The sequence below is a fragment of the Cibotium barometz genome, chromosome 4, assembly GCF_041138505.1.
Source record: "Cibotium barometz isolate CiBa-2024 chromosome 4, ASM4113850v1, whole genome shotgun sequence".
Taxonomy (NCBI): Eukaryota; Viridiplantae; Streptophyta; class Polypodiopsida; order Cyatheales; family Cibotiaceae; genus Cibotium; species Cibotium barometz.
In genome coordinates, this window is record NC_141049.1 from 61,080,307 (window position 1) to 61,103,417 (window position 23,111).

The 23,111-nt window shown below is 41.5% G+C and overlaps 1 protein-coding gene across 1 annotated transcript; it reads left to right on the plus strand.

Annotated features, from left to right (window-relative positions):
- Positions 1–429: 429 nt before the first annotated feature.
- LOC147639461 (putative pectinesterase 53) lies at positions 430–6,149 on the plus strand. Its single transcript, XM_086783461.1, has 5 exons — positions 430–903; positions 1,618–1,789; positions 1,983–2,189; positions 5,474–5,709; positions 5,840–6,149. Exons 1-5 carry the CDS (start codon positions 476–478, stop codon positions 5,985–5,987), a joined length of 1,191 nt encoding a protein of 396 aa, XP_086639587.1. The 5' UTR covers positions 430–475; the 3' UTR covers positions 5,988–6,149.
- Positions 6,150–23,111: the final 16,962 nt, after the last annotated feature.

The window sequence follows — 23,111 nt, forward strand, 5'->3', positions numbered from 1 at the left end:
TATACAGAAAATGGTCTAGGAAGGTGACTTGGTCCGCCAAAAGACAGCTAGCATGATTTGGTTTTTTTGGGGGTGTGAGGGTTATCAACCCGCGCTAACACGGGTGACGGTAACATTTTGCCAACCCTGCAAGCGACAGCGTCGACCTTCACCGACAGGTAATCGATGATGACCGCCGAGAGACAGAGAGACACACACACGTAAAGATTTTAAAGGAAAGGTTTCAGGTATGCGCCATTCAAAAACCAAATTTTTTTTTTAGTAAAATTGACCTACAAGGCTCAAGCCAGTAAATTCTATCTAGCTGTTCATGAATTTTAAATTTCTTTCCAAACAAAAGGGAGGGGAAAATGTACGTCATGGACATGGGCGCTGGGCCTTTAAAACCTTGGCATGCTTGCACGAGTTTGCAGAGAGTGTGCACTAGTGTTGTACTTTGTGCAGTAGTAGTAGTAGCCGGGTTCTCTTTAGAGCAATGGGCTTGCAGTGCGGCAGCAGTACTAGAGTGTCTATGCTTCTGCCAACATTCCTGATTCTAGTCGTATGCTTGCTGCATTTAGGTGAGGCATATAGAAGCAGAGCACTGGCCGGTACGTCTTCCGGCAACAGTACTATTAATGAAGGGCCTTCTACATTGATGAAAGAAAAAGAGAAGGATTTTCTAGAGTGGGTTAAAAGGGTGGGTGAGAGGTCAGCTACTCATGCCGCAGCTGCTACTAGTACTGCAGGCGGCGCGTCCCCGAGTAGTTGGTTCCAAGCTAGCGAGCTGGGATCAGGGGGCTCTGTGATCACCGTTAGCACGAGTGGGGGTGCACAGTTCACCTCTATCCAGGCTGCGGTAGATTCCGTGCCTACCCAGAACTCTCAACGTGTTGTAATCCAGATTGCTGCCGGCGTCTATCAGTAAGGCTCACACACTTCTGGGTTTTCAGTTGTAGCACTTGCTGAGGTGTATATTGGGCAGTACATAGCTTATAATTCTAGGGATACAAACTTTATCCCACGATAAGCGTGGATGGATGATGCCACCGTTAAGGAGCTCGTTGTCTAATCCAAATAACATTATATCACTTAAGCTCGGTGAAAATGAGATCATAATTTTGAAGGAAGGACTTATTGAAATGGTTAAGCAAAATACATGTAAAGAAGATTTTTATCGCGAAGATTTTAAATTAAACCTCACACTTTATTTGGATGGTTGAGCTTTGAACTCACGCTCCCAGTTGACTCGCACATACTCTAGCCTATCCCCCCCCACCCTCCCGCACATATTCTAGCCTATCCCCCCCCCACCCTCTATACCTGTAAATTGGGACTCATTGTGATGTTATCTATTGATTGTTGGGATTCATTGTGATGTTATCTATTGATTGTTGTAATGTAGAGGCTTATTTGGCACATGCTCTTGAGTTTTTTATTATGTAACTAGAGCAAGAAATATAACGGATCTTAACTATCGATATTTGTAGCTAGAGGGTTGATTGGAACAAGCTGTGGAGTTTTTAACTATGTAATTGGAATAAAAGATGCATTTGTTTGATTGTTTTGAGGATCGTGAGCTGATGTAATATTGATTCGTTTAACTTATTTTTCTCATTCTTCCTTTCTTTTTGATAGGGAGAAGGTTCTTGTTCCCCAAAACAAACCTTACATAACATTCCAAGGTGCTGGGAGCGGTGTGACGACGATAACACATGACGATACTCAAGCTAATGCGGGTAGCACGCAAGACACTGCTACAGTGGGGGTGAACTCATACGGTTTCATTGCCAAAGGCATCACCTTCCAGGTGCTACTTATTGTAACTCAAATTCATAGTCCCATCCCATGCGTATATATATTTACACACGGTTTCCATGATAATATTTTTTAAAACCATAGGTTATATTTGCTCAACATTATTGAACTCTCATTTAAACCCCCAGTGAAATATTCCTACGTAGAGTATATGGAGCTTAATCAACGGTTCAAATGAATGGCAGAATTCGGCCCCTGCTCCACCACCTGGAGCTGTGGGGAGGCAAGCCGTGGCCTTTAGGATCTCAGGAGACAAGGCCGCCTTCTATCAGTGCAACTTCCTCGGAGCTCAAGACACTCTGTATGATGACCACGGTCGACACTACTTCCAGAATTGCTACATTCAGGGAAGTATTGACTTCATCTTTGGTGATGGTCAATCTCTTTATCAGGTACAGATACACGTACTAATCATAATTATCAGGTAAAGATGCACGTGTTAATAGTAATTATGATCAAGTCAAAGTCTTATGCTAATAGGCCTTTATTAATGAATTGTGATTCCTCGGTGGTGTATGTATTGTGCCTTTCACTCTTTTCCAGATCATTCCCTCATTGGTGATTTCCAGATGACTCAAAAATGTTTGCCATTAATTTAAATTTTTTTGAGGGCTTGTTCTATGCAGTGAAAAGTACCCTTGCATGTTGGAAAGTGATAGTGGTTATAAAGCCTCATTAAGTGGGTTTGTCTCGTGATTAAACCCACCCAAGCCCATTATTGACTAATTTTCATCATAGTATGTCCCCCCTTTTGACGAAAACAAATTTGAAAGTCCTTGCAAAAGAATGCATACAATCATATGCCAAAACAATGCATATCTACACTAGATCTAGATCCAAACCTTCTATCTTCAATTTCTAGTATCACCACCATTAAGGCTCTGATGCACATAAGTACAACTCATGTAAGTATTGTAACTGTGAGCTCAAACCACCCAATCACCCTAGAGGTCAAGCTCACTCTCAATCTCAATAGCTATACATTGGAAATTTTGGAGTTTCTAAAAGTTAGTTGATTGCAATAATCTTAATCGTAGAGATCCTGGAGTATTCAAGAAATCATAGAATTTTGGAGTTATGAGTCTTGTTCTCTTAGTGCATGGAAACATTTTCATTCGTTTTACTTCTTGAGTTTCCACACGTTGAATAGCATGTCGCACTAACTTTAGCCAATAGTGTCCTTGATAGAACTCGAAGACTGTCCAGACATTATCCAAATAATCATAGTGTCTTTGACTTCATGCCTTTTGCTTTTTGCCTAAAGTGTGTGTTGACTAGTTTTTCCATGACCAATACCCAAAAAGAAGGCCTAATGTTGAAGGAGCATGCTTATTTGGATTAATGTGCCTATTCTTGGAGTACCATCATGGGTGCTCTCATCTAAAGTTAGTGTTGCATGCTATTCATGGTGTGGGATCTCGAGATAAAAAGAAGAAAAAAACCTTTTCATGCATGAAAGGAAAGAGCTTTCATAATTACTGTAACAGTCGATGATTTTTTGTAGACTCCAAGATCTCTGTAATTAAGATTATTGCAATCATCTTTTTTGGAAAAACAAATGTTGTATAGTGGTGAAAGTAATTTGGGGTCTAGGATGGTCAGGTAACTTGAGCCCATAGGTATCGTGCACATGGAGATTTGATATCAAAAAGAAATGGTAACATCTAAATATTTTGTTAATTTAAGAGATTTTTAAGTATATGTTTTTATAAGTTATATTCTCAGACCCACACCAATTACCATTATTTCTCTCCATTTTCCTAGCTTTTGTTTGTCTTGGTTTCTCACACGACTGAGGTGTAGCGTGCACCCAAAAAAAAAACAAGGTAAAGTCTATCTTGTACTTTTAAGTTTTAAAGTTTGAATAAAACCTACAAATTTTAGAGTTGAAGGTTCCAAATTCTTAGATTTTTGGAGGTTTTTATTATTCAAAATTAGTAAGACATGCTTTTAAATTAGAAAGATAAAGGTTTTTACCATTAGGGTGAAAAAAATTTATGCTTGCCAAAGACTAGGTGTTGTCTTTGGTTGTGTAGAATAGGGCTATGCCCATAAAAGGCAAACCCATGCTACATCAAATTACCAACATGTCGAGATTCGTCTACCCAACATAACCCAAAATGAAATGACTAGCATATCTTAAGTGGTCTTAACTATCCAATAGCAGAACGGCTTCCTAATCTATCATGCAACACTTAATATTCTATGACCTACATTCTCTATCGAACCATCTACAATAGAGCCAAAACCAAATGCATATTCAACATAGTATAATTTTTCATACTTACCCTAGAACATTATTTAGAGACACAAATAAATCCCACAAACCATATCAAAGTTGTCCTTGTGGAAAAAGAAGTTTAGCCTTCATCTTGAAGCTAATATAAACATCACACGGAGCTTCCCTTTGAAATATCAAAAGAGTACCTTCTTTCAAATTTTCTTATGAATATAATTTACTTGTGAGAAAATGCTATTTTCCACTTGGAATTATATCTTTTATGGCTCTTAATTGCGCCTTTTACACACTTCTATTGATTAGTGAGGTGGGACAACCAAATGCTTATGGTACACCTAACTCTCCACCCTTATGTTGTTTTTTGTATATAAAAACTCTCACCCTCCTTTATAGTCTCTAATCTAGGCTTCAAGGCATTGCTATCTTTGGTGGGATGGGAGGAAGGAGTATGATGATGAATAACAAAAAAGTTTAAGAGTTTTTTCATTACCATGAAATTACATAGTGTAAAAGGGCATTTTCATTTTAAAAGATAACATAGTGTAAAAGGGCATTTTCATTTTAAAAGATTACATAGTGTAAAAGGGCATTTTCATTTTAAAAGATAACATAGTGTAAAAGGGCATTTTCATTTTAAAAGATATACTTAAAGTCCATTCTGAGGAGATTTGTATTGAGAAAGTGCTAAAAATATAAATAATATAAGACAAGCCTTAATAAAAGAGGTTTGTTTACTTATGGAGATACAAGAAAATTCTGAAGTTTTGAAGTAAATTTCTAGAAAGTGGAAAAATCTACACGTCACTGGTCACTAGTTTACTTGGAAGGAGTGTATTACAAATCTTAAAACCTGTAGGTAGGGGAATCTTTAAAAGTCCCTTGAATTCATGTAGAATTTAGGGTTTTACTAAGTGAGAACAACAAGGTCTTTGAAAATACTCCTTGAACATAGATGCTATATGGTGTTGCTAAGTACTGAACTCCCAAGGCTACTAGATCTAGGGTGACCCAATGACACTCTAGTTGGTCCTATCTTGTGACTCGTTTCCTTGATTGGGTAATATTTAGAAGAGTATTCCGGTTCAGTCTAGCTCCACATGTGTCTATGGGAAAGGTATAAACTTGCCCAACAAAATCAAAATCTTAAATAAATTTCCGCTGTTGCGCCCCCCCCCACACCCCCAAAAAAAAATAATTGAGTAGAGTAGTGAAAATCACACGAAAGGAATCAGGATGGTTTTTTTTTTTCTAACGCTGCAAAATCGAAATTCATGTGCATAGTTAACTAGTCGAGTATGGAGGGCTTCATCTCCTATACTTTTGAAAAGCCGTAGAGGCGTCCCCTGGTAGTGAGCGACTCTCTTCTCAAAGAGGAACGTTTGTTTACATGTGCCCAGGTTTAAAAAGGTATTGGTTGATTTGGTTGTGATGATGCAGAGTTGTCAGCTGCATGCGTTGTCTGTGAACCCAGGCTCGCTGACGGCGCAGAGGCGGTCGAGTCCGGGGGAGAGCACCGGCTTCTCTTTCGTGCAGTGCACGGTGGGAGGCTCTGGGATGGTGTACCTGGGTAGGGCTTGGGGGGCCTACTCGCGGGTCGTCTTCTCCTACACCTATATTGCCGATATCATCATCCCGCAAGGCTGGAATAATTTTGGGGTCCCCAGCAGAGAACAGTGAGTTTTTGAAAAGCATCAGCGCCCATTTAGCTTAATTCACGACGCTAAAGGAGCTTCTAATAATTGCAGTTAGAAATGATTAGCTTAGGTGCTATGATGGCGTCTGATTAGTGTATTTCTTGTGCAGAACTGTGTTCTACGGGCAATACAAGTGCTCGGGGCCAGGTGCTAATGAGAATGGCAGAGTGGCCTGGTCCCACGAGCTCACCGACGCACAGGCTGCCCCCTTCCAGACCGTCAGCTTCATCGACGGTGCGTCATGGCTCCAATCGTGAATCGTGATCCGCCACTATAAGCTACGCTATAATAAATCCAATATTGATCCTATCGCCGTAATTTCCATCCCATAACATGTGTACTTATATCCGCATATATCTCCAACACCCCGCAAGATAATTACGCAACTCGCAGCCTCCTCGCAACCCTCCATGTTTCCTTAAAAGACTGAATGTAAAAGATTTGCAGATATGCCACTCAAATGTCTAATATTATTATGCCCAACCCAGACTACCAGTGGCTGTGCAATAGCTGCGTCCTATTTTAAAAGATTTGCAGATACGCAACGCAAATGTTTAACATTATTCTGCCCAACCCATTAGCAGCAATAGGCTATTTTGAAAATATCCGCAGCCGCATGAAAGATGCAATCGGACAAAACCTTCATTTGTTCCCAATCATCGCGCTGGCACGTTATAGACCCTGTTCTTGTTGAACAATGCACTTGATAATAACCCCTCCCCCAAGCTTAAATAAACCAAAAAGAAATGAAAATAAAAGGATATAAACGAACAAAAGAAAGGAATATAAAAGTTGTGTGGACCCATTAAGTTGAAATAACCAAATATTTTAGGCTGATCTTTGACGAGAGCTGCAATTAATTGTGCTATCAAGAAGAAACAGGCTCAGGATGTCGTTCCGATGCTCAAAGATAAGGATGGGGTATTGGCCCCCACCCAATATAAAATATAAAAATAGTTCATCACTTTTTCCAAATATCTTTAGTACCCCGTTCTTGTCTCAAAAGAAAGACAAGATGCATGTGCCAAAATCGGTAGCTGCAGAAAAGAAATTGTCCCTCCCTCAATGAGAGCCATGTTGGAGTACGATTTGTCGGTGGCTTAATCTAGCTATGCCTAATGGTGGGAACAAGATACAAGGCTCATTAATCCCTCATATTTACAATGAATGCTTCTGCATACTTACAAATGCCAATCTCGGCTATTTACAGTTAGTTGCCGTGGGAGCCATTGTTAACCAACATGTTCCCTTCCTGATGCAGATCCGGAGGACCTTGACAGGGCCATTAGCTTCAAAAAATTTCTGATTCCCTACCTTCATTTGGGGCTCGACCTTTTTCTAGCAATTAAGGGGTCATCACGCTAATCCATAAAAGGTATGCCAAAGAAGAGCTCGGTGACCGGAGACCCATAACTATGTTATCATCAACCTAGAAGGTCTGCTCAAAAGCTTTAGCCATGACACTTGCTAGCCACTTTAATGTTTGGATAAGGAGGGAACAAAAAGCATTCATTAAGGGGAGATTTATCCTAGATGCTTCATCAGCCTACGGGAAGGATTTGAACATGCCCAAAGAACAAATTGGGATTTCATCTTCTTTAAGATTGATTTTGATAAAGCTTATGATAGTTCATCACTTTTTCCAAAATATCTTTAGTACCCCGTTCTTGTCTCAAAAGAAAGACAAGATGCATGTGCCAAAATCGGTAGCTGCAGAAAAGAAATTTTCCCTCCCTCCATGTTGGAGTAATGGCTTAATCTAGCTATGCCTAGTGGTGGGAACAAGATACAAGGCTCATTAATCCCTCATATTTACAATGGATGCTTCTGCATATTTACAAATGCCAATCTCGGCTATTTACAGTTAGTTGCCGTGGGAGCCATTGTTAACCAACATGTTCCCTTCCTGATGCAGATCCGGAGGACCTTGACAGGGCCATTAGCTTCAAAAAATTTCTGATTCCCTACCTTTATTTGGGGCTCGACCTTTTTCTAGCAATTAAGGGGTCATCACGCTAATCCATAAAAGGGATGCCAAAGAAGAGCTCGGTGACTGGAGACCCATAACTATGTTATCATCAACCTAGAAGGTCTGCTCAAAAGCTTTAGCCATGACACTTGCTAGCCACTTTAATGTTTGGATAAGGAGGGAACAAAAAGCATTCATTAAGGGGAGATTTATCCTAGATGCTTCATCAGCCTACGGGAAGGATTTGAACATGCCCAAAGAACAAATTGGGATTTCATCTTCTTTAAGATTGATTTTGATAAAGCTTATGATAGTTCATCACTTTTTCCAAAATATCTTTAGTACCCCGTTCTTGTCTCAAAAGAAAGACAAGATGCATGTGCCAAAATCGGTAGCTGCAGAAAAGAAATTTTCCCTCCCTCCATGTTGGAGTACTGGCTTAATCTAGCTATGCCTAGTGGTGGGAACAAGATACAAGGCTCATTAATCCCTCATATTTACAATGGATGCTTCTGCATATTTACAAATGCCAATCTCGGCTATTTACAGTTAGTTGCCGTGGGAGCCATTGTTAACCAACATGTTCCCTTCCTGATGCAGATCCGGAGGACCTTGACAGGGCCATTAGCTTCAAAAAATTTATGATTCCCTACCTTTTTTGATTTGGAACGAAGCTCTGTCATTTGGGGCTCGACCTTTTTATATCAATTAAGGGGTCATCACGCTAATCCATAAAAGGGATGCCAAAGAAGAGCTTGGTAACTGGAGACCCATAACTATGCTAGAAGGTCTTCTCAAAAGCTTTAGCCATGACACTTGCTAGCCACTTTAATGTTTGGATAAGGAGGGAACAAAAAGTATTTATTAAGGGGAGATTGATCCTAGATGCTTCATTGGCCTACCTACCGGAAGGATTTGAACATGCCCAAAGAACAAATTGGGATTTCATCTTCTTTAAGATTGATTTTGATAAAGCTTATGATAGATTGGAATGAGACTTTGTTCTTAAATCTATGCATGACATGGGGCTTGCTCCAAGGTTCATTAAAATAGGACACTCTTTTCGGTAATGTCAATGCAAAAGAAGTTGTAAATGGACTTCTCTCTAATCCATTTATTTTAAGAAGATCAGTAAGACAAGGATGTCCTCTTGCTCCCTTGTTATATGCCACATCGGCGTTTGCTAGCTTGTGGAGGATGCAATGAGCAAATAGGATCTTAAAGGTATCTCCCTCCTTGGTAATAATCAAAATCAAATGTGTCTACAACAATTTATTGATAACACGAACATTATGGTGTATAATGATCCTCAATCCATTCATTCATTCTAGAAGTGTTTACATATCTTCTGCTGCTTGGTATCTGGATGTTAAATTAACCATTTAAAAATAGGGATCAGGACATTGCTCCAAGAACCCCCAATGGTTACTCGATCAAGATTGTGAGAAGATTCTAGAAGGTAAAATCTTTAGGTTGTTGGGTATCCCGACGGGTTTTGGAGTCATCCTTCATTAGAGATGGCTATGGGTTATGAACAAAGTCAAAATGAAATTTGACAAGTGGAAGAATCTTCAGCAAAGCATGGCGGGAAGAATTATGGTGCTTAAGCACATTCTCATTCCTTTCAGGATCTAGTTTCTCGCTTGTTGTTGGAGACCGTCTAATGTTGATATAAAAAACCATTGATACCCTCTACATGAACCTCTTATGGAGTGGCAACTTCGATTCCTTCAAAATGCCCAAAGTAGCATGGAACCATTGCACCCTCCCAAAGTCAGAAGGTGGTCTAGGTCTGTCGGATATTTGTAAGCTAGCTGATAGATTGATGGCCAAATGGATGATAAGGATCCTCTCATTACCCAATGAAGAGTGGGCCTTATTGCTAAATGAAGAGAGCTCATCATGAGTGTGTGTATGTGCTTGAAAATAGACTCAAGTTTAGTTAGGCTACAAGATTAAAACTTGTTCTCATAGAAAGACTTGAGATGTACTATATTTCTCATTGAGTGAAACGACCCCCTTTTATATGAGGTGAATACATGTTGGCTTTGTTAGCTCATGTGGGATTATCCTTGCTTGCTAATGTGGTAGTTTGCTAGTTGCTTGTCACTTCTACTCACTCTCTACCTTCCTTGTGCGCTTCATGGGGCACCACAGAGATACGAGAGGCGAGAAACACCATGGTTCTTTTTTTAGAAGAGTCTTTCTTTGTCTTCATCTGTAGCATCTTTGACCTCAATGTAGTTTTCTTGATTCTTTTTATGGTAGCAATCTTCTTCTAGGTGGCCTTACAACATTTGAGATAAAACTTAGGTTTGGGTAGTGGTGCTTGTTTGCTTTAGAGAGGTGAGTCACTGGATCTTTCCTCTTTGGTCTATGAAGATTCCTTGGTGTGCTAACTTTATGCTGCTTCTTTGATGTTCATGTCAATGTCGTGGTAGCCTCTTAGGTTGGGATTATCCTTGCTTGCTTATGTGGTAGTTTACTAGTTGCTTGCCGCTTTTACTCACTCCCTACCTTCCTTGCGCTTCATGGAATCACATTTCTCAATAATGCTTGGGATTTTCAGACTCATAGATGGCTATCAAGAAATGAATTACAAGAAACCTTTAGGCCCAATGTGAGGAAGACCTCAATTTTATAAGTAGAGGACTGGCCATATGGGATAACCACTTGGCTGAATATATTCAAGTCAGACGACCTATGAATTTTGGGGATATAGTATAGAAAGGTTCTGACAAGTTTATTTCAGTCCCTCATTTCAAAGAAGTAAAACCCCCCTCCATGTTAAAGCTGAGTTGCAGGTGGTATCTAGACTTAGATAGAAGGCAATGGAGATTTAGATTTGAATATGCATGGTCTAGGATAATACCCCCCAAACTCTCTTATCATTTATGGCTAATCCTGCACAAGGCTTTATGGACTAATGAAAGAGCCCTTAAACATGGATTAGGTAATGGGTTTTCTCCAAGATGCAATGAGCACATGGAGTATATCACCTCATTACATTTGTGACAACACAAAGATGATCTTGACCTCCTACATAGGTGCATAAAATTGTTGAGAGATGTAATCGCGGTGTTGTGTGTATGTGAGAACGCACCCTAGAGGTGCAAGATATTGTGGTAAGATAAGAATGCCACATGTGATATGGTATGGTGTGTAAATGTTAACCAAAAGAGTGAAAAAGGGAGTGCCACATGGATGATGATGTGTAAAGTGGGATAAGGATAGAAGACCTATATCATTGTATGGTTCAATAGAGATCTTGTGTTGAGTGTGTAATCTCTCTCTCTCTCTCTCATGGAGTTTTTAGTGTGATATAACCTACCTTAATCTTATGCTTAATTTTGCATCTACTATTACCATGATCAATTCCATATTAGGATTGTTAACATGGTATCAGATCTTGGGTGGGCTCTTGGTCATGGTGAATATCTATAGTTTTCTTGTTTATGAGGTTATTTGATTAAGGATTATTTTCAATTATTATAAAAAAAATTATGCACACTCATCATTATGGATTGCATTTGGAGTCTTGCAAGCTGCTCATAGAGAGCTAGAGATTACGGTGTTGCCATGGAAACTAAAAATGGAGATTTCAGCAAAGATGAAGTCTTGGAAGCTGCCTCATTATCAAGAAAGATGCAAAGTGCAGTTGCATCATTGAAGGTTGGTTTGTGTATTATATTGCCTCAATATTTTGGTGTTTGAGCATGTAAGAATGCTCTATGAAAGGGTTTCTATGTGATGGGATCATGAATTCCATGGTTCTTTGCATATTGGTAAAGAATGTGTAGGTGCAAGATTATCCAAGTGAGGGATAAGCATGTTATCGGCTGAGATGGAGCTCATAAATGGGCACACCGAAAGAGATGTGCTCGTCATTGGTTTGCTCAAAGAAGATGAGCATAATTTTGGATCATAGATGGCTTTATGCACCTTGGTTTCTTGTGGGAAACCATTTGGATAAGCACCCTTGAAGATTGCATGCTATGATGAAGAAGCATGCAATTTTAGAGATCATGAGTGAATGGAGGCCATTATGGTGGCTATGTGGAAAACCTCATGATGGAGGTTCATTGAGAGGTAAAGATATGTTCATCAAGACGGATGCAATCGTGAAGCATGATCGAGGTGAAAGTTGCAAGAAGCTTTGAGCAAGCTTGGGTGCAAGGTAGTGCAGTAGAGATCATGATGATGAGCAACTGCAAAGATTAATGGAGAAGATGAGCAGGGCAAGTGCAAAGGTGTAGCTGGGCACCTGTATTCAATCCATTGTTGTGGGCTACAGCCTACCACACCTCCAAGAAGGAACTTAACACATTCACCTAAAGGAAGAGCAATAGAACACAACTATCATAGGGCACTTACCAATGCTTCGAACTTGAGTCCCTTGAGGCCTCCAAGCTCACTTGTCAAGCTCCAAACCTCCACGCTATCACCGTAGAGTCGCTCAAGCCATTGCATAAGGCAATCACTCTCTCTCACACTCTCCCACATAAGCATGAATCATACAAGCATAGAAGAGGCACAAATGCTAGAATGCTCTCTCTCAATCTCTCTCAAGACACAAAGAAGAGCTGCACTATATTGCACGGTAGAGAGAACCGCTCTACAATGGCGCCGCTACCGGGGAGCGAGTGCCTACATTAGTTGAGCACCATACACACACTACCACTCCTTGTTAAGCTCCAATCGGTTGCAAAATTGTTGGATAGGAGAGCAGGCTTTGGGACTAATTTTGGTACTTATTTAAGACTAATTTGTTGTTAAATTCTCTTTATTTGTCTTGCAATTTGAGTGTGATTGGCTAGCTACGCTTCTCCCTTGAGGTTAGGACAAGGATTCAACACACGGGAAGGATTGGAGGTAGGCGCTAAACCTGCCAATTTCAATTTGTGTGCGAAAGAGAGAGGTCTGTTTTTGCATTTCTGTCATTCTGTTTGAGGATAATTTTTACAGTTTCAATTTTTTGCATGTTCGTTTTATTTTCTGTTCTTAGAGTAGTTTAGTTTTCTGCATCTTTAATTTTGTGTATTTTAGTTCTCTGTTAAACTTGCATTTTAGTTCTCTGTTAAACATGCATCTGTAGAGTAACTGAAATCTGTACACACACATGAAGATTGAACATTTCGAATTTGCTGCAAAACTCATAGCTGCACACGCATTTAGTTCACTGCACACGTATTGAATTCGCTGCAAATCTCACAGCTGCACACGCATTTAGTTCACTGCACACGTACTTCAAAAAAGAAAATAATAATAATAATAAAAGAAGGCGGTTGTGTGTGAACAGCGCACCGCGCGGAGAGACCCACTCACCGCACCATAAAGACCGCCACCGCACCGGGGATAAGGGGGTGCAAAAAAAAAGAGAGTTTGGAAAATTTTTCATTTTCTATCACAAAAAATTGGGAGGTTATCTAACTTTTCAAGAGGAGTTAGAAAACACCCATCGTCGAAATTTCGGTCCCGGAACCATTTTCCCAGTGAGCTCATTATGGGAAACTGGTAAATTTTAGGCAATTTTCGATCCTAAAAAATATGCTATTTTTTTGGCCTAATGTGTTCGAGGGGGTTCAAAATGGGTTCTGGCAAAGTTTGAGCCAACTTGAAAATTTTTAGATTTTTTGAAAAAAATAAAATAAAATAATAATAAAAAAAAACAACCTTAAAATTTGACCTTATGCAGTTGCGGTCGGGATGTCATATAGACACTGCAATAGGGTCTAGGGCACCTTCTAGAGTGCCTACGCAGGAAAGTGGGACCCAATCGGTAGGAAATTTGGCAGATATTGCTGAAACCTTTTCCGAATCCCAATCTGATATCCTTTCCAGGACAACTAGCTCATTGTCTATGGATAATCTAGGGCCGTCAAATAGTCATCCCTTAGCCCCAAATAGGACACCCACAAGATCTTTTAATCCATTTGAAGCCGACACCATGGGGTTACCACTCAACTTCAATATGTCTACACGAATGCTCAAGGAGCTGAGATCTTTAGGGATCCACAACAACGGTATCTCGTTAAGATTGCGGACTTTTTCTCAGAGCTTGATAGAGCACCTCTAGTCAATGACCAGGGTAACATGTACGTGGGTGGAAATGGTGTTCGCTTCTACGAAGTCACCTATCATCCAGAGAATGTAGACAAATTAGGAGACCTCTCAGCCATGGTCTTCCCAAAATGATGGGGAATGCACCCATTCCTGCTGGGATAACATGACAGTCCACAAGCACCTTTACATCAAAAGCCTGTAGTTCTAACTCTTTGATCATACCTAAGCATTTGACCTTCTAGTGATCGGCCAACCGAATACGAAAAGCAGACGCTTCAGTAATATTAAGACCAAGCCTCTCCACAGCTCCTAGTGTGATTACACAAATTTGTGCACCACTATCTATATATGCCTCTCCCAGATTCTTCCCTTTGTACCATACATTCACCACAGGACATATATCAGGTAACTCCTGAACAGATAAAACAGTCACTATCCCTTTGGCAGGCTCCTTCTCTCTCGGGTTCACAAGTCTTTTCCCCTGACGCTTCAAGTTGGGAGCTAACTCTATCAATTGCCCAAAAGTAATATTAGCCTTCCTTCCAGCCATGTCCTCCTTCAAACTATAGCTATCCTGCCCAACCCCAGTGGAAAATCAGTCACCGAAAACTTCCTGCGAGACTTCCGCTTCTGCTTGATCTTCACATCCCCTCCTTCCTTCACTTTACCTTTCTTCTTGCTAGGCGCTGCAGCATCCCTGCTTTCCCTTTCCTGTGGCATCCGTTTCCCCAAAGGCATTACATCAGCTTCTGCTTCCTTCGTCTTCTCAAGGGTGACCACATCTATCACCTTAGTTTTACCCTTCTCCTCATTTGTCAATCCACTGGTCCCTGCTTCACCTCTAATTTCAATCCCATAATCATTTGCCCTATTGGGAATCTGAGAGGGTAAGGGATACATATCACCTCCCATTTGCTGAGGCTTATCACAATCTGTACTTAGATGTCCAAGTTCACCACAATTCCAACATGTAGGAATGAACCGTCTACCCCTGCCAAAACCACGGCCACTTCCATAGCCTGCTGTCTGACCTTCAACCCCTTCCTGATTATAACCTCTGCCTCGGCCATGTCCACCACCTGTGTTCTCCATCATTTTCAAACTCAGATTCTTCATACAATCCACCATTTGCCTCATGTCTTGTTTAAGCCCTTCATTAGCAGCTGTAACAACTGTGGGTGCCACCTTTATCCCCTGTGGTATGACATTATTCACTTGAGCTTCTATCGGTTGCACTCTTTCCAGCACGGTTCTCATCGGTACCGCTTCTACCCTTCTCATTTCAGGCCTCACTGCCCCACTGGAACCATCCCCACTGGAACCATCCCCAGCTGGGGATGAACCATCCCCAGCTGGTTCATCCGTTGTAACTTCCAATCCTTTGATTTGGCTATCTCCACCGCATCCTCATAAGACCTGGGCCTCTTTAGCTCCACCTTCCAGTGAATGCCTCCTTTCAATCCTTCAATAAAACTATCCTTCTTTATCATGTCCGGAGGTACTTGATCTTCCCCCAAAGCCCTGCACAGTCTCCCACAGCAAAGAGAATTTCTTCACCACATAATCATCAATTGGCTCCAATTCACCTTGTATCAACCCCTGCACTTCATGCCAAACTCTATCTGGATCCTCAATCTTCTTGAACCTGTTCAAAAGTGCAGTCTGCAATCCATCCTCAGTCATAGGAATGCATGGCTCAGCATGCTTTAATGACTCTTCAAAAGTTCTGGACCATGCCCTCGCATCTCCCTTCAAACATATATTCAGCAACCGCAATACCTATGCCGACTCATTGATGTGATTGCTTATGCATGCAACCGCCATCCTTTCAAGAAAATCTGCCACATCTTCATTAGGCCCACCAAAAAACTCTAGATACGACATCATTTTGATCCCCAAGCTTCACTTCAAATCCCAAGAAAAACCAGAAACACCTTCCTTCAATCTCTTACTCTGGGGCATACACCCTCGTAAGAGAAATCCTTGAGCTCTCCTCAGAGGGGGCACCAGAAGAATGTGAGGTGAAAAAAAGAAAAAAGACAATGCCTCTATAGCCCTTCACCTCCCAAACTTTGATAATACGAACACGAACGGGGGCACCACCAGCCACCCGGCTGGAACACTTTTCACAGTTCACCACCCACCCACACCAGAAAGATACCTCAAAACCACGATAGATAGTTGATTATCCAGCAAAAAACATACACAACACCATCCACATTGTACAAACTCAGCAATTACACCAAAAACCAGGACTCCGGCCAGGATTTACTGCCAAGGGAATTCACCCTTGCGTCTGACAACCAAGCCTCTGTCTCCCGGTCTCTGCTTCTCTTCAGAGGGCGCCCCACCAGCAACCCTCACTTCCTCTACAGCCCGTCGATTCTTTGTCCAGTTGCTACCTACCAAGTGTCATAGGCGAGTCCCACCTGTCTCCAGCCCACACAAAAGCACCTCTACTGCTGCAGCCAACACACACAAAAAACCAAGGCTCTCTCTCTGGTCAGCATCCACTCTCTGCCTGCAGTCATTGCCCACACAAAACCAGCCACTTCTCACCTCAAAGGGCACCCCACCAGCTAACCCTCAACTCAGCAGCTCTCACTCTCTGTGTGTCGTGACCAGCAGCTTCGCCAAACAACCACAGAGCCTCTGCACAATCTCCCCAGCACCAACAGTAACTGCCCAACGCAGCATCACCTTCTCTTGCATCCAGCCCAAGCCACATCACCCAAGGCCCACACCAGCCTGTCTCTTTGCCTGCAGCCAGCCTTTTTGGCTCTGTTATCCAACGCTTCAGCTCCCTTTGCTTCACACAGGTGGCTACCTTACGCCTTTGTTTGCTCTCCACACTCGTCCAAAGTGCCTGCAGCCCTTCAAACCTACATAGGCCACCTTCCTTTGCCTAGCCTCTATCTCTGCAGCATCACCAGCCCGTCTTTGCACAAGGCGGCTCCTCACTCTGCTCGCCTCTCCCTTCGCACGATCACCCGGGCGCCTGTCTCAGCAGCACCACTAGAGAGCCCCTCCTCAACAAGGCGGCATCTTTACACACGATTGTGCCTCTTCTGGTCTCTGCAGCACCTCCGCCAGGCGGTCTCTTTATCTACACCCCCGCATCTGTCTACACAAGCGCTCGGCCAGGCGTTCTCTGGTCGCTGCACAATCACCCCCCGAGGCGGTCCATCTACAAGGCGGCTCATCGATTCTTCACACCTCCTCGCCAACCTTCTAGAGGCCGCTTCCATTGAGCTGGCGAAAAACAGAGCTTCCACGTGGTCTTTCAAGCTAGCCACATATATTATATATTTAATATTTTATTTCCCTTCAAAGCCTCAATGATGGCCACCACACTCTCTTCATTACCTTGTGCTTCAAGTGAACATGCCGCACGACGATAACTTTCCAAAACTATGCAATATCTACCCACACGTCTTCAGCTGCATCATGACTTACCAAAATACGACCATTGCCATCGGTGCCCCGCATTTAGCAACCACCCGCACACCATACTGCTGCAATAAAACTTCCAAACTCAATCATCTGCTCCAAAAAAAACAACACGCATGTACCAGCTCACTGCAAAACCACCCGCTCTATACATTTGCCAGGGCATTTAGGGCAAAGTTTATTCACACACCATGCATCCCATATGTACACAGACTCAAAACACCTTTCAGATTTTTGCCTGACAACAGTCAAGGCTTAGCCTTCGACCTCAAAAAAGGCCCAACACTGAAGCAACTTTTTGGCTACTATACGAGCGCATCATACGAGCGCATCCAGTAGATGCTCGCATGGTGCCTCCAAACATTCAAAGATATGATAGATACTACCTTCTGAAGAAGTTATAGAGTCTTCCATCGAGCCCCCCCACATCCCACCTTGCGCGACACGACTTCATCTGCACATACTTGATCTACTACCTGGTTAGATCCCTTGCCAACTTTGAGGGTGGACCTGAATTAGGGAGGGGGTATGTTAACCACTCTGGTTAACATCATTTTTCAAGCGTGGTTATGCTTCTTGTAATCTACCATTTTGTAACCGTTCTAAACACTTATTGATAAAAGATATATGGATGGCCAAGCTTATGGGGCTAGTGTAATGCCGATCGTAAATGAGCTAGATGTACATAGAGCTAGGAAGCCAATATTGGGCCCCCAATTGTAAATGGGCAATCGGCCATTATAAAAAGTGAGCTCATGAATATAAATGATTTTATCGAATATGAAAAGGGACAATCCCATTTGTCACAATTGAGTCTTTCTCTCTCTCACTCTCTCACTCTCTCACTCTCGTGCTTATGGTTGTATGCTTGTGTTTGTGAATGCTTGCTTGCTTGATTGTTGTGTATGCATAGAGTGGATGGTGTTAGCCTAGCTTCTCTTATCTTCTTCTTTGCTCATCACCTAGCTTGTGGATATCCACTTGGGTGACACAAGTGGTGGAGTGAGCCCCTAGCGGTAGTTAACCCTCATTACTAGGGTTGGCTAAATACAAGTCTCCAAATTGACCCTTGCATGGCTTCATTCTCTTCTTCTCTCCCTCTCTTGTGCAAGGTAGTATGTTTTGGTTAACACCAAGGTCTTTGACCCCCCGGTGTAGTAGCCACATGTTGATTCTTCTAGCTCATCTCCCTCTCTTGTGCAAGGTAGGATGTTTTGGTTAACACCAAGGTCTTTGACCCCCCGGTATAGTAGCCACATGTTGATTCTTCTAGCTCATCATCCTCATCTTTGAGGAGTTTTCCAAAACTAATGGACAAACAAAGAGTGACTAGTCTTTTAGCCCAATGAGGGTCTCAAATTCCACCAAAAAATAGATATTTATGACATGATTAAATACTTTCACAACCACCCGAAGACATGCAAAATGATGGGTTCTAGAAACCCTTTGATACCATGTGCCAATCTAGTCGTTGGATTTCTATCATGTCCTTTAGTATGAGGCCATATCTTTGGAACCAATGCAGCTTAATAAGTCTCACACAATGCCAAGCCTTCTCTACTACTTTTTAATTCTTTATAGGCCTAAAGATAGTACAAAGCCCTTGTCCAAGAGTGTGTTGCACACACAAGCTACATGAAAAGAGAGTCAAAGAAAATAGAACCAAAATATTTGAAGAATGTAACATGTGAGAGTTTTATACCAGTATAATAGACACATCTAGGAGACACAAGCATGGCTCATGGTTCGACCCATCACACCTAGATCCTCCTCAAATTAGAAGGAGCCTTTTGTGGCTTTGTCTTTGATCACACCAGCTCTTAATCCACATTATCTCTCTCCCTAGCTACAATAGAATTCACTACCCCATCATGAATTAAACACTCTAACTCCCCAAGAAAATAGATGTGGAGTAAAGAAACACAAAGAAAGCAGCACAAAAAGAGAGTCAAGTAAAGAAACACAAAGAGATTTGAAGAAAGTAGCACAAAGAGAGTTGAAGAAAGTAGTGGAGTTCATCATAGAGCTGGAGGAGAGTACAAATAGAGTCTAAGAAATCACCACAAAGAGATTCTAATAAATAAACACAAAGAGAGTTGAAGAAAGTATCACAAAGAGAGTCGAAGAAAGTAGTTGAGTACACACACAAGGGCACAACTTTCACCCATTACCCATGCACGTCACCCATATTTTTTTCCACATCTCACATCTCACTACACTCACAAACACATGTGCCTACAAACAAACTTGTTTAGGATATCCTTAGGTATATTTTTGGAAGGGGGCTGATGGAGCATGGTACCTGGCCCATCACGTATAGAAACTCGTCAACCTTGCAGTAGCAAGTAGCTACTAAGCGCTTCAATGTATGCAACCCCTCCTTTGTCTTTATTTCCACATGCTTAACCTTACCTTGGCCGTAGTAGGCACAAAGAATCCCACTCTCTAAGAATTAAGTTGTGAGATCAAGGCATATATCATGTCACACCAACAAGATTTTAACCGTTCTCTACCCATGTAAATCATTCTATGGTTGTCTTGGTGTGCATTCCACCACTCAAAGGGTGTTGATGGATTCTATTAACCATATAAACGTTAAGGACCCAAGACATGTCCACAATAGAAGGAGTCTCATATGAGGAACTTCTACATTACGTATCTCTTTACATGTTGCCTTGATAAGCCTCAACAAAAGCTATGCCTAGTCTCAAACCACACCACTTAACCTTACATGCTAACTTTATGGCAACATTCTATTGTTAACCTTAGTTACTCTTAGATATCCACCATAGGTATCCGCATTTCATCATTATTCATTAATCAATCGGCATACTGAAAGTATGTGTCACTTTGTATCACAACTGCTAATAGCTTATGGTGCAAAGCGCAGTCACTTGGAAGCATACTCGGGGGGGTCACTATATGTAAATCCTCTATATCACGTGCGTTCAAGGCCTATTTAAAAAGTCCCTTATCTGTGAATTTTTTAGTGAATATAATGTATCCTTTCCTATTCAAATCTGTAAATTTTTTTTAAAATACAATAAATAAATCCCCTCTATAAATATATTTCTGTAAGTTTTAAATATTTAAAATGTCCTTCTGTTGAACCCACGTGATACTTACATATTTATACGAGTGACCCCCCCGAGGAAGCATATATGTGTATTCTGAGAAGAAGCAGCAATATATATGTAGATACCGATGGTTTACCGACTTGTCTTTTGTTTACTTATATTTGTGCTATTATTCATATATGTTCTTTGTCTTTTTTTGTAATGCAATAATATGAATAACGGTACACATTGGCTATCCGTCAACACTTTGGTGATCTTGTCGTGTTTGATTTCCCTTTGATTCTCCTAGTTTTTGTTTGTTTTCTAGCATGTTCTTTTTCATGAATGGATTTTCGTTGGTTGAGTGATTTACCTCTCCAAGATAAGCATGCGATTTTTCATGGTATTTTAGAGACCAAGGATGTTGAAATCATTTTTGCAATGTGGTGTTGGAGTTTTCCTTTCTTGTTTATGTCTGGATTGTCGCGATGCATATGCACTCTCTACATTCTCTACATTGATTATTGTCCCGCGCTGAGCCACTGCTATTTAGTTAGCCAGTTATTGGGGCATTGTTGATCGTATTGAATTTAAAACCATTCATTTTTCCCATGGGTTGAATTATTATCACCATCATTTCTTATAGTGCATTCCCTGTTCCATGTGGTTTGACAATTTTTGTTCGTATTTTCCATTACTGAGTGTCATGCACGTGTTCTTTGATCTAGATACCAACAAGTAGGAAATGGATGATCCAGAAACTCTCTTGAATGAGCAAAGAAATTCCTGAAAGTAGTGGACCGCATGATTGATAGTGAGAAACATTATGTTACTCGCCACCATAAGCAATTTTGCCTTACCAGGCTGGTTGATGAAAATCCTTTAGAGGATGTTAGTCAATATAATTCAGATCACAGTTTAGATCACAGGGAGGATGAATGGGAGGAGAACTAGATACGACAAGGGATCTGGCAGTGATTCTGGAAGTTTAGATGGGCTTGTCTGAGCACAGAACTTGTTAGTTTTTGGTCTCCTTCTTGTAGGTCTCGGTGCCAATGCTCGACCCTTGGTTCCGTTGGGCCTTGGTATCGCAGCATTGCCACCCATCGGAATGGCTCATCAAGTTTCCTTAAAGTATCTAAAGTTCTATGGCAAGAAAAAGGAGGAACTAGATACCCACATTGCTAACTTTGAGAATATTTGACGTGCCAATGGTATGCCACACCCACTATTCCCACAATTACTTAGAGGATGCTAGTCAGTATAATTCGGAACACGGGGATGAATGGGAGGAGAACTATACTGATGAGGGATCTGGTAGTGATTCGAGAAGTTTGGATGGGCATTTTTTAGCACAAAACTTGTTAGTTTTTGGTCTCCTTCTCGCAGGTCTTGGTGCCAATGCTCGACCCTTGGTTCCGTTGGGCCTTGGTAGTGCAACATTTCCACCTATTGTGGAATGGCTCATCAAGTTTCCTTAAAGTATCTAAAGTTCTATGGCAAGAAAAAGGAGGAACCAAATACCCACGTCGCCAATTTTAAGAATATTTGACGTGCCAATGGTATGCCACCCACTGTTCCCATAGTTACCAACAAATAGAATGCCTTCAGCGACGCTTTTGATGGTGAGGCAACCAATTGGCATGCTCAATATGGCCCTAATAAATTTCTTACCTTTAAGATCCTACGGGATTCTTTCCTTCACTATTCTTGGAAAGACAAGACCTCTTCCCAAGTGTTGGATAAGCTCCGTTGATTGGCATATAGAAGTGTTTGCCAGAGTGGAGAATTATGCAACACATTTTTGCACTCTTTGGAGTAGGGTGGATCCTGTGGATTGGCCAACTGAAGCCTAGATGGGAAAATGGTTTGTTTGTGGATTGTGCAAGAAGCTGAAACCAACTATTGCTTTGATAGAGCTCACTCTTGGGAGCTTTGATGCCCTAGAGGAAGCCTCCCCACGTGGTGATGAGCACAGCTTAAGTTGCAGTTCTTAGAAGGGAAGCCATAAGCACGATTCAGATTCCTCGGATTCAGACCAAAAAGTGGAGGGGACACTTTGGATGCAGACTCGGAATCAGATCCAGACTCAAAGCACCATAACTAGAAGAAGCGGAGCCATAAGCTGTATAAGGAAGTCAATGAATGACTATTAGCAGTATTGTCGAAGTTCATTGGAGGAATTGTACGAGGGATTAGATCTAAATTTCATCGTAGTGTTTGGTGTGCCAAGTGTTAGAGCAAAGAACATACCAAGGAGGAGTGCAAGTTGACCTCGTATTGTGAAATCTGCAAGACCAACAAACATAACATAAAAGCTTACAGATACAATAGTCATGTTCATCATCCTCAATGAGCCACAGTCCAGTGTAACCCAGCATTTCTATACAACAAGTGGCTCTTGTTAATCCGATAAATGTTGGTGCACCACCTTATTGTCCTTATGGGCGTGGAAGATCTGGGGCAATTTTCATTGCTATTAGTGTAAATCCCCTGGTCACTGAAAGTCTGAATGTTCATCTCTCGAAGTGCCATCAAGGGGAATTACAACAAAAACAGGTAGAGGGGTCTACTTCTTAGGCTTCGGTAATTAATATTATCCATATCGAGCCTCTTCCGGTGGAAGACAGTCCACCAATGGCTATGTCTTGGACTTGCTAGGTTATAGCTAAACCTTTCACAAAAATAAATCATTGTCATAAAGAAAAAGTCCTAAGGCAAGTCGAGGCTTAAAAATCACAATGGTAACTACCTAAAAATCTTCTAAGAGCTCAAAATTATCCCCTCGTCGATAACCTGATTTGGGTGCTCAAAATAATCCCCTCAATGACTAGATTTGGGTG